A 12,782-nucleotide genomic window follows, 5' to 3' on the forward strand; every position below is an offset into this window, starting at 1 on the left:
TCCGAGCACTCAGGCCATTATTAGGCCCATTGTACTATCCCCGTATGTTGCCTATTCAATGGCTTCCTGCCTACGGTGTTCGCAGGCTTTAGCGAATTTGAGAACATTCTCAAGAGGCAGAGAGTGTGCAGATTCTTCATTGAAGAAAACCTTGCCAAGGTGTCTTCGTCTGAGATCTGAGGATGCCGGGCAGCTGCATAAAAAGTGCAGGGCAGTTTCCTCCTCCTCCTCACATTGGCTGCACACAGCCGAAACCACTACCCCAATCTTTTCCATAGGCCTGCCTTAATAAGGAACTCCAGACATTCCGGTTTTGCGCCGAGGTCCACCAATTCGATATCCCTAAAAGCTCCTGACCTACGCCATCGCTCCATCTTAGGCAGGGTCTGCCTCGTCTTCTTTTGCTACCATAGATATTGCCCTTATAGACTTTTCGGGTGGGATCATCCTCATCCATACGGATTAAGTGACCCGCCCACCGTAACCTATTGAGCCGGATTTTATCCACAACCGGACGGTCATGGTATCGTTCATAGATTTCGTCATTGTGTAGGCTACGGAATCGTCCATCCTCATGTAGGGGGCCAAAAATTCTTCTCGAACGCGGCCAAGAGTTCGCAATTCTTCTTGCTAAGAACCCAAGTCTCCAAGGAATACATGAGGACTGGCAAGATCATAGTCTTGTACAGTAAGAGCTTTGACCCTATGGTGAGACGTTTCGAGTGGAACAGTTTGCGGATGAAGGCAGTTTGTAGGTCTCGGGTTGTTCTTCCCATGATGTCGATATCGTCAGCATAGGCCAGTAATTGGGTGGACTTGAAGAGGATCGTACCTCTCGCATTTACCTCAGCGTCACGGATCACTTTCTCGAGGGCCAGGTTAAAGAGAACGCATGATAGCGCATCCCCTTGTCGTAGACCGTTGTTGATGTCGAATGGTCTTGAGAGTGATCCTGTTGCTTTTATCTGACCTCGCACATTGGTCTGGGTCAGCCTAGTCAGTCTTATTAATTTCGTCGGGATACCGAATTCTCTCATGGCCATGTACAGTTTTACCCTGGCTATGCGATCATAGGCGGCTTTAAAGTCGATGAACAGATGGTGCAACTGTTGTCCATATTCCAACAGTTTTTCCATCGCCTGCCGCAGAGAGAAAATCTGATCTGTCGCTGATTTGCCTGGAGTGAAGCCTCTTTGGTATGGGCCAATGATTTCTGGGCACATGGGGCTATCCGGCCTAGCAAGATAGTGGAGACTACCTTATAGATGGTACTCAGCAACGTGATACCTCTATAATTGCTGCACTGTGTGATATCTCCCTTTTTATGTATGAGACGGATAATGCCTCGTTGCCAATCGTCAGGCATTAATTCGTTGTCCCATACCTTGAGCACAAGTTGATGAACCACTTGGTGTAACTGGTCCCCTCCATATTTAACCAATTCGACTGTAATTTCATCGGCTCCTGGCGACTTGTGATTTTTTAGCCGATGAATTGCACGGACTGTTTCTCCTAAACTTGGTGGTGGCAGTATTTGTCCGTCGTCTTCAGTTGGCGGGACCTCCAACTCGCCGATGTTCTGGTTGTTCAGTAGCTCATCAAAGTACTCAACCCATCGCTCCAATATGCCCATTCTGCCGGAAATCAGATTTCCCTCTTTGTCTCGGCAGGATGAGCATCGAGGTGTATAAGGCTTCATCCTGCTGATTTGTTGTTAAAACTTGCGCGCCTGGTGCGGTTGCTCCCTGTACTTTTCTAGTTCACAGACTTGTTGGTTCTGCCAGACTTCCTTTTTCCGTCTGTGAAGTCGCTTCTCCGCTCGCCGGAGTTCGTGATAAGTCTCAGCGCGTGCCCGCGTTTTTTGAGAATGCAACATTACTCGGTATCCTCTGTTGACTGCGGTTATTGCGGCATCCATTTCCCTCTTATAGGTGTCGCGGAGGGTTGTGTTGTGGATGGCTTCAGTGTTCACTCTCAGCTGATTGTCAGAGGGGCTTCTAGGTGGTATTGTTATTCGAGCTCGGAGCACCATGCCAACGAGATAGTGATCCGAGTCTATATTGGTCCCCCTATATGTTCTGACATTCATCAAGGCTGAGAGGTGCCGGCGTTCGATCAACACGTGGTCAATTTGGTTCAAAGTGGCCCCGTCTGGAGAGGCCCACGTATGTTTGTGGACTCCAACAACCATTTCGTGTGACCCTGCTAATTGAATAGTCCACAGTCCGTTATCATTTGTTTTTTCGTGTAAGCTATGGGGGCCAACGTATCGCCTGAATACGGGCTCCTTCCCTACTTGGCTGTTAAAATCCCCAAGTATGATTTTGATATCATATCTGGGACAGGCTTCGAGGGTTCGTTCTACTGCCTCGTAGAAGGTATCCTTCTCTGACTCTGCAGTCTCCTCTGTAGGGGCGTGAACGTTAATGAGGCTTATATTTCTAAATTTGCCTTGCAAGCGCAGAGTGCATAGCCGTTCGCTTATGTTTTCAAAGCTGATAACAGCAGGTTTCAGTTTTGGCTGACCTACTCCGAGTACATGGTTTACTGGATGACCGCTATAATATATGATGTAGTTCTCCAGGAAACCGGTCCCTGTCCATCGCATCTCTTGCAACGCTGTTATATCAGCCCTATATTGGGCCAGGGTATCGGCTAGCTGCTCGTCAGCTTCATCTTTGTACAGGGAGCGCACGTTCCATGAGAAAATGCGTAAATCGTTATTCCGTGTTCTTTGCCGGGTCCGTCGTTTTAAAATCCGTCCTGTCCGAGGCTCCCGTTGTGGCTTCGTAACAAGTTGTTTTCCGTGTAGGGTTGTCAGCCCTACCCAACCCCCAACCTGGAGGACCAGTTGGTACAATTTGTCCCATTTTTAGGCGCGGAAGACTCACCTTCATCCTTCTCCGTCTGCAGCTTTTCGTTAAGAAAGAGCTCCTAGCGGTCACCACGAGGAGGTGGAGATAGGGTTTGGTAGTAGAGCTGTTGGTGTTGGTTCAACAGGCATTTCCCAAGTTTTATGCTCCATCGTGGGTACCAATCCGCGTTTCGCCCTGGGACCTATACTACCCTTTGACCACCTGCCATGATTTATGAAGAAGCTTATTTTACTAAATTAGGTTAGTTTTTACTATGGCGAAGTATGATGTTCTTAGACCGCTTCCTTTAAGGGGCGTGACGTGTACAAATTTTGATTATTTTACTTTTTTCAAATGGAAGAAAAAGGTAGATATTTTAGTGAGATTTTGCAAAAAATTTCGTCAAAAAATAACAAAATGGCAGCGATTTTTAAAATTTTTCGGTTTTTAGCGTCGAAAAAACTGATGTAAATCAAAATATGTAGCACCTATCTCCTTTTCCGAGGTTCATTCCATTGCTTTGAATGTGTATAATGACATATTAAAATTTCAAAGCGAAAGGTCAATGGTGTCTTTTTTTAATCCTCCACGCAACACAAGAAACGTTGTTTTGACACAAACGCGTTTAAAAATTTACTACGGTGTTGACAGTAGTGACTTTTCAGTGCGCAAGCTGAATCATAACCGGTAAAAGCAGTTTTCAAAGCGTTCCCTTCTATTTGTACAACGTGTTAACAAAGTGAGAATGTGTAATACGCCCATCTAAAGCAGACATTTTGAAGCGAAACGCACGAAGTAAGCAAGAAGGAAGAAGCTCAAAATGCGGCTTATAATATAAAAAAAATATACAAAAATTGAACCCGTCACGCCCATTAACTGTATTAGATTTTCTTGCTCTGGAGCAGTTGAAAATTGCAAAAGTTTCAGTCTGCAGCTATGAATGTCTTTTCTTGAACACAGCCTGTTACAATAACTTATAACTATCATATATAAGACTGGGTTTGGGTTCTTGTCTTGCATTGGAGTTGAACTTTTAACGAAAATTGATCGAAACCTGGTGCATGACCTTGCTATATTTTGGATGAAGTCTAAGGTGGAAGCTTATCAAAGAACTAGTTTAGAATGAAGTTTTCAGTCCAGCTGGAATCCGATGGTTTTTTTCTCGTGACGAGAGGATATAAAGATATATTAAGTTTTCGACAGAAAAAGATTAAAATTTGGTGGACGCTCCTTTAGGGTTTTTACACCAGACTTTTTCGAGTGGCATTATGGCGACAATGGACTTTGGACCTGAAATGCATTGCGCTGCAATTCGGTGTTGTATACCTTCAACGTTTGCACCAATTTTAACTATACTTTATCTAATTCAGACTGGTGAGAACTCATTTGCTAAGATTGATTTGAGTGGGCGGAACGATACTAAGCAGGCGCTCCTGAGCCTTGTCTGGGACGAGCGACCGGGAAACACCAAGAGCGAACGAAATTGGCGACGGCTTGATACGTTAGATGGTGATTTGAGAGCCTCCTGACTCCACCGAGATCAGGCCTATCATCGACAAAAATGGCGGAATTGAAATCGAATCGCAGGTTCCAAGTTTGAAGCAAATATAATTTATTTACCAATGAGGCGAACTACGTAATGTTTAATTTAAACTTTTATTTTATTTCTATCTATGGGGCAAGGGAGCGGGGCTGGAAGAAACGCTGCCGAATGTCACGGTGGGTTGCCATATCATCCATAATTTCCTTTTTGAATCGCCCTAGCAGTGTGTTGCGCTACTGAGTCTCCCCGATATTCGCAGGACAACGCAGGACAATCTGGCGATTCATCGAGACCGAACTTACAGAGGTGTTTCCTGTATCCACCGTGTCCGGTTAAGAACTGAGTCAGACCGTAAGTCGTCTTATAGTTTGTTGTTCAGTAGGCGCAACATGTTCAAACAGCGTTTAGCCGATACGCAGCTTGAAGTTATCTGCGATTTCCTCCGAATTTTATCGTCGGCGCCCACTCTGATGCTGCGTATAAAAGGGCAAAACTGACGACTCGTGGCAAAAGTAATGTTTAGAAACGCCAATATTCGGAAGCATCCTTGCCAGTGTGGAGCTGATACTCACCGCTTTCTGCCTAGTAAGCTTTAAGTGGAGTTTAAAGCTCAGCTTGAAGTTGAATGTTACTCTTAGGTATTTCGACGATGGCTGAGAGCTAACAACATACGTTCCGATGCAAATTTCAACAGTTCTCTGTTTCCGCCGCTTTGTAAAAAACACCAACTACGGCTGCGTCGCCTGACATTGTTTTGAAGGCGCTGCACACCCTTAGCGCCACTAAGCGGTAAGTCAAATTTACCCTCCTACGATTACTCTCACACGCTAGTGCTTCCTCCCAAACTGGTGCCGCGCATAATAGTGTGAAGCGAACCACTCCGGCCACAAGTAATCTGCGACTGTATCTTGGGCCTCCAATGTTAGGCATCATCCGCGCTAATGATATGCTGGTATTTGTCACTTTCTCACAGGCATAGTCCAGGTGTCCCTTGAAATTGATTATAGCATCAATCATCACCCCTAGGTATTTGATAACCGGTTTCGGAATGATGACGTGACCACCAACACGGATATTAACCGTATTCCTCTTCCTACGATTGGTAATCAAGACTGCCTCCGTCTTTTGTTCCGCAAGGTCAAGCTGAATCATCTCCAGCCAAGCTTTTATGGCGCTGAAGGTTTCGTTAGCATATATTTCAAGGTCTTGAGGTTGTTTCGCAACGACAACCACAGCTAGATTATCTACGAAACCGATTATCGTGGTCTCCTTTGGCACGTGACGGACAAGGACCCCATTGTACATGATGTTCCACAGGAGAGGACCCACCACTGAGCCCTATGGTACTCTTGCGGTGACCGTGTACTGCTTAAATCCCTCATCCGTGTCGTCGGCTTCGGGAGCAAAACTAGTTTTTGCCTCTTCACCCGGTCGGGGAAAACTCCTTCAACCATGCATGTTTTAAAAACGCTGATAAACCAGTCGGGTCTGGTCTAAACAGCGAGTTTAAGAGCTTTATTCGGAAAAGCATCCAGACCGGGTGCTTTATTATCACCAATTCTCCGTCAAATTTGCGCAAGCTCTCCTCAGTTACCGCAGGTATGATATAGACGTCCAATGCTTGCTTGTGCTCTTTGCACTCCCCTTTATCCGGGGGAAAGAGCGCCATCACGATATCGAGCAGAAGATGCAGGCAGGTCAGTTGTGGTGTTCGCCCTCTCATCTTCTTCATAACTATCCTGTACATTGTTCCCCAGGGGCTTTGGTCTGCCTCTGCGCAAAGTTCCTTGAAGCATTCAAGCTTGCTGGTCTGTATAGCCTACTTAAACCTACCACGAAGGTTCACATATACTAGCCGTTTCTCGTCGAAGTCCGGTCTTCTTCTAGATCGGTGGCAGATCCTTCCAGCTCGAAAATATGCATCCCGTAACACGGCAATTTCTTCATTCCACCAATAGTTTGAGCGCCTTTTTGCGAGAACTAGTCGCCTCGGCATAGCAGCATCGCATGCTCTCGTTATGCGTCCGATCTACCTTTTCTGTAGGCACACCACCGGGATTTTAGCCTCCCAATAGCATCTCTATGAATGCATCCTCCTCAAACCTTTTCACGGACCAGCCCCGGTTTCCAGCTTCACGGGAACGCACATCGACACTGTCTATCTATCCATCTGTTCGACTGTCTGTCATACTCACTTTCCTCGGAAAAGGTTATACCAATTGACATCAAATTTTATGGGAAATTGGGAACTGTGAAGGTCCACACATGCAGTCAATTTTATCTTTCTATTTAGAACTTAAAGGGGTCTTCATATATGCAAAAGAGGTTTAGAAGTTAATAACAACAATGTTCACTGTTACAACACTTCATTTCAACAATGGAACTGCAATGCTTCAACAAAAGGTGAATTTCATAAGAACTTTTTATAGAATCCTTTCACTATATCCAACGACACAACTGGTGCTCGTTATTTTTATTAATCAAATCACGTCTTGTCTCTTTTCGAATTCACGTTTTTCTCATTGACATCTGACATTTCTCGTCACCTACTCTGCTCTTCACTCTTGTAGCGAGGTCTGGACTGAGTGGAGAGCGCCGGTGACGTCATCTGTCCGCTGGTATTCGCAACATTCGAAATAAATTTCGAATGCCGCGAATCCTGCCGCTCCACAGGGAGGCGTACAATTTTTTTCATCAAATATAGTCATGTGGGATATCAAAGGAAAGGTCTGGATTACAATAGGTTCAAATCAGGGCTTACTTTTGAAGCCAATTGCGACAGGGAGGGGGTGAGGGGGTCGTAAAGGGGACACTGAAATTAAGGGGCCATTCTCAGAAGCTACCTACCAGAAATCTCTGAAAAAAAATCACAATGATGCCCCAATACGACATCTAGGCTCCGATATACCCTCTATACCGATAATAATAATATTTACTGAACTCAACTCTGGGATGTGTGCTTAAGTGTCTAACCAATATAAGACCTATAAATCATACATAGTTTTTCCGATGAATGGTCAATTTATCATTGAAGAGGTCAAAGGTTCGTTGGATTCAACACTATGGTTGCACCCTCAAGGGGTGGTCGGGGCCTCATAGAAACTATGGCATGGCTAGTAGGACATTTTCATGAATATGCTGGGCGCTCTCATGCCGAACTATGAACTTTATTTAGCATTGAGCTCCAGTCGAAACAGGAGCAACCAGAGGGCCATTATGACGTTGTGTAGGTCCGCATGCATGATGTAATAAGTCGACTGGGACGAGAAAATGCTGGCCCACATGTTCTTTATTGATTATCCTACTTTCAGTTAATTAATAGTATTTAGGGGAAATTGTTTCCGATTAGTAATTACCTTTGTTGGTGTTCGACTTTTATTGAGTATCCTTCTTGGGATCCATGCAAGGATATTCGGCTTTTAGTCTTTGATAGTTGAAAGCGATGGACCGTTTCGTGACGATAATTCTAATTTGTTTGTATATTTTTACAAAATGTGCGGCCTTAATTCCGTATAAATTCGATTTTACTAAAAACCGGTTTAAACATTCGAGCCCCGGCCTTGCGTATGTTCTCATCATAAACTCCGCCATTATCCTGATAATGCCATACGCGGCTACTCAGGTTCTTCAGCATTTACCCGTGAAAACTTCGACCCTGCTTGAAGTGGTCCTGCATTTGAACGCTATTTTGTTGTACGCTATTGTTCTGGCGACGTACTTCAATGGATATGTGATCCGCAAACGAATTCTTGATACCTGTTTGAAAACATTGAACCTCGCGCGAAACTTATATAACGGAGAAAGTCCTGGCTGGGAGAATAGCTATCTTTTCAAGTATCTTCTCCTCAAGACCGTTTTGCCGATGAATCAGTTGGTTGTGGCTTATGGTCTTATGATTTATCAATCGACAATCAACAATGTTTGGTCCTATATTGGTCAAGGCTTAATGAGCTTTGTTAATGGAAATGCGTTTATCATTTTAAACTCGACAAGTCTGGGAACCTTGGCATTCCAAGATTTGTTCGACAGAAATGGCGACCGTCTTGAGGCGATTTTCGAGAGCCTTATCAACGGACCAGACTATCAAGGACGAAGAGGCAATTTCCAAAGATGCAATGAAATGAGCACGAGGATCAGACAAATTGCCAAGTACCATTCAACGATTGCTTCTCTAGCCAGGGATATAAACGATATCATGCAGTTCCATTTGTTAACCCTCTTCACTTTAGTTTTCGTCAATAATATTTTCAATTTGTATCATATTTACTTCACGGTGGTGAATACAAGTCATGATGTTCCAATAAGCGTGGCTACAGGATTTGTTATGTTGACGGTGTGGAATTTTGTGGATATCATTATGATCTTTTATGGAGGCTCAATAGTTAACCAAGGATCAATTGCTAGAGCGAAAAGGTGTCTATGCCTGGAGTTTAATTTGCCTAGCTCCAATGCCGATCTGGACAGAACTGTAAGTAGATTATTGTCTATAGTTTTACTTTATATCAAGATTTAATATCACACTTTAAATGGTCCTCTGACTATATAAAAAATAAGAGACGGAAAGTGGCTCTCACTGGAACTTAAGGAGTTTAGCAGGTATGCTTTATAATTACTCGAATATACCCTCAGGATTGCAGCCCATAGCACAAGTATTTAATGCAGGGTCCTTTTCTTTTGATTTGTGTCATGTAGCTCTGGAGGATTCTACCTGTCGATTTTGATGCACAAGGACTCAAATTTACAGAATACAACCTTAATCTTCTTTTTCATCATCATTCGCTCGGTGCCTTATCTGGAAGGAGCCGAGATGACCTCAAATCACCATATTGCGTATCAAGTCAACTTCGATGTTTACAACAATCTTTGCAAGTAAATTTCCATCAGCAATATCCATTACCACGATCGGTGCAACCCCATATTGATGGCGGTTGTCCTCATTTTGGATGTGATGAAGGCATGCTATGCTATTGGTCCAACGCAACATCTTCGTCTCTATCCCCGCGAGGTTTAAGTTTAATTAATATAATTGTACTCAGGCAATTAATCCGGGAGAGCAATGCTTTGTATTCAGCATTAACTTTATTTCCATATTTATGGAAGTTGCGCTTCAGGTTCCTGCGCCAAATCTGTGTGACCTTCATGTGTAGCATGATGTCATGCGGGAGTTTGTTGTATACAAACTCATCGACTTTGATCAGCCTGGTATTTCTGCGTGTAGCAGTATTGATGGCGTCCGTGGCAATGATTGCTTCGTCGATTTCTTTGTCCGACAGATTACGATCTATAGCGAGTTTCTTCAAGTTCAGCATTGGTGCTAAATCTGACTTGAATTTGTCCTAATCAGTGTGGGCGAATGATCTGATGGTTACCTTAACTCGCTTCTGCAGTTGTGAAGTTGAGGCCATTTTGAATTCAACTGCAAAATGGTCGGACATGCCTGGCAAGGTTTTACAGGAAATTATCTGAAAACTTTGCTTGGTTTCATCAGACAGCAGGAAAAAGTCAATGATGGATTGACTAGCGAATCTTGTCGGCGAATCCGGCGAGACCACCTCAAGGTTGGCTGGCGTGAAAGGGTCGTGGATCCAGTTATAAAGGGTTTTCCCATTTAAATTTTTTGCCTTATCGCCCCAGGATTTCTGCCGTGAGTTAAAGTCGCCACCGAAGATAAGATATTTTGATTTTAACTGGAGATCGCCTAAGACCTTTAAGTCATGGCCCAGTTGCCCACTTGGGGAATTGTATTTGAAATAAACGGAAACTACCAAAATCCGTTTATTATCGATAGTTTTAACTATTGCCGCTGCAGCGAAACAGACTAGTAAACCCTCGATGACGACTTCCTCAAAATGGTAGTCTTTTTTGACTAGAAGGGCAGCGCCCGTGTTGCTTTTATGCCGAATAGTGGTATATCCGGTGAAATTGACATTATGTCTGTGGTTTAGGTGAGTCTCCGAAACGCAAAATATGTCTGATTTCAGAGTGTCAAGCAACGCTTGGGCAGTGGCACGTTGGGCGTGTGAGACCAGGGACGCGGAGTAAAATGTGACTATATTTAACTCCATAAATTCATTAGTAGTTGGATTGCGGTAATCTGCCGCTGTTCATTCGTCTGGGCGGAAACGAGGCTTTCGACCAAGTTCCTGAAGGCCAGTTTGTTGCCTTGTGGAGCTTGAGGTGCAGCTCTAGGAAGAGTATTTCTAGCTGCTTGGGCGTACAATACGCGTGGCCGGGACAATCTTTGTGACATCTGTGTCACCGTTTGCTTGGTCCTCGCCGTTTCCGCATTCTTTTTCGCCCTGCCAGCTTCCCTTCTGGCAACCATATCTTTGTATGCTGGGCATCCGCGGTAGTTGGCAGGATGTCCGGTCTGGCCGCAATTGCAGCAATGCGGCGCCTCCGCCGATGGTGTGGGGCATTCCCCGCGGACATGTTTTTTTGCGCACTTCACGCACCTGAGCACAATCGAACAGTTAGGGGCGATGTGGCCGAAATTCTGGCAGTTGTAGCACTGCACTTCTTGAATTGGCTTGACTTTCTCAAGCGAAATCTTTTGGTGAAGTATATATTTAATTTTCAGTACTTCACTGAGCTCTTGGGAGGGCTCGAAAGTGGCTATGAATAATCCCGATTGTGACCTCATCGGGAGCGCCGGGTTCTGGCTGTGTAGAAGCTTGTCTGCTCGCGTGACTAAGTTGGCCACCGTTTTCAATTTCAATTGCGGGTAATCCTTGTTGAGCTCCCGCAATTTGTGCGCTGGATCTGTTTCCCTGTGGAGACAGCGAATGATCAGCGACTTGGTTCTTAGGGTCGGTGGGGTGCTGGTGGTGGCGTGAAGCCCTTTCTCTCTTATGAGAGCAAAAATTGCGGCATGATCTTCGACTGTCTCGGCAAAGATGAGGGTCCTGTCAGCCCTCGTGTTCTTTAGGGTTGCTTTCAACCCTTTTGCTTTGAATCATTGTAGGAATTGCGATACATTTAGTTTGTACCCAGTTATCGGAGGGAGAGGATTGTGGGGTGGTTGGTGGGGCACTTACAATAGTGGCACTAACCTTACTCCTATTGGCTGCCTTTTTCTTCCGCACTACGAAGTTGAAGCGGTCTCCTTCCTCCTCCTCGATGATGACTTCTGGGCACATGCCATCATCTTCTTCGCTCTGCCGCTGTCGTTGCTGTTGCTGCTGCTGTTGTCGCTGCTGCTTCGTTTGCTCCTGCTCTTGTTGCCGCTGCTGTATGATTAGCTGCTGCTGTTGATCCTGTTGTTGATGGGCCGGCTGCTTCCAGGCCATGTTGGCTGCTTGTATTTCAGCCATCTGCTGCTGCAGCTGTTTAATGAGCGCCAACTGGTACTCCAATTGCTGGGCCATGTCGGCCTTTTCCTGTTCCACCTCCGCAATTCACATGAGGAGGCTCGAGTTCTCCTTCATCATCGTTGTAGGGCCCGTGGTTCCCTCCTCTTCCGACGAAATTTTGCCCGGAAGAATCAACTTTGTCCTCTTGGCGGACATTCTGCCCCCAATAATATTGAGCTGCACTGTGTAACTAAATAGAACGATACTCCCTTGAGTATCTGCTTCTTCTTGCACTATATGCTTCTCTTGTCTCCTTCACACTTTCGCACTAACACCACTCACTATTGACTTCTCAATTGATTTTGCCTCAGCTACGACGTCTGTTCGGTTCGATGTCTCGGAGCGAACTCTCACCGCGAGGTGTCGTTCATTGTGTTTTATAGTCCTTCAATGAAAGATCAATGCAGAATCATAGAGGGCGACAAAACGAAACACACTGCGATCAATTTTGGATCTAAGTCGTTCGTTAATGCCTCAATTATCCAAGTTTCACTGATGTGTGCAGCCATTCCATAACTTAGGCTACCACTGGCTGATAGCGTTGATCCAAGATATTTAAATTGCTTGGTACTTGGTGGGTCACTCCCACTGACGGTGGTAATGTCTGTTTCATTGAGGTCCGTCCTCAAAAACTCTGTTTTATTCAGATTCCGTCTGAGACTGTGTTCCATGAAAAAACAACAACTTTGTTATGAGAAAACATCGTCTACATAGAGCAGCGTATGATAGTGCCCACAACCATAATAAATAGGATCAGCAAGAGGGCGCTTCATTGGTGAATACCCACAGAGACATGGGGCGGCTTCGGTACACTTACTAAACTTCGAACTTTAGTCCTCGGAGTGCAGTAGGGCAATTTAAGCCAGCGCATTACTTCCTCTGACACTTGGTGTTTCTGCAGAACACACCAGATGAATTTGTGTGGCACACGGTCAAACGGTTTCTCTAGATCCAGAAATACAATGTAAAGAGGGCGGTGATTCTAACGGTGTTTCTCCATCAGCTCAGCGAGTATTGCGTTAGCAATTCCAG

At 44.9% G+C, this 12,782-nt stretch overlaps 1 protein-coding gene across 1 annotated transcript; it reads right to left on the reverse strand.

Moving 5' to 3' along the window:
* Positions 1–11,306: 11,306 nt before the first annotated feature.
* Positions 11,307–11,765, reverse strand: LOC119654125 (ras-interacting protein RIP3-like). Its single transcript, XM_038059288.1, has one exon. The coding sequence runs from the start codon at positions 11,763–11,765 to the stop codon at positions 11,307–11,309; it is 459 nt and encodes a 152-aa protein (XP_037915216.1).
* Between the last annotated feature and the right edge of the window lie 1,017 nt (positions 11,766–12,782).

Source organism: Hermetia illucens, chromosome 4, assembly GCF_905115235.1.
Source record: "Hermetia illucens chromosome 4, iHerIll2.2.curated.20191125, whole genome shotgun sequence".
Taxonomy (NCBI): Eukaryota; Metazoa; Arthropoda; class Insecta; order Diptera; family Stratiomyidae; genus Hermetia; species Hermetia illucens.

Bases quoted from the DNA above. Each gene is read 5' to 3' on its own strand.
- LOC119654125 (XM_038059288.1), bottom strand. From the start codon at position 11,765: ATGGCCCAGCAATTGGAGTACCAGTTGGCGCTCATTAAACAGCTGCAG.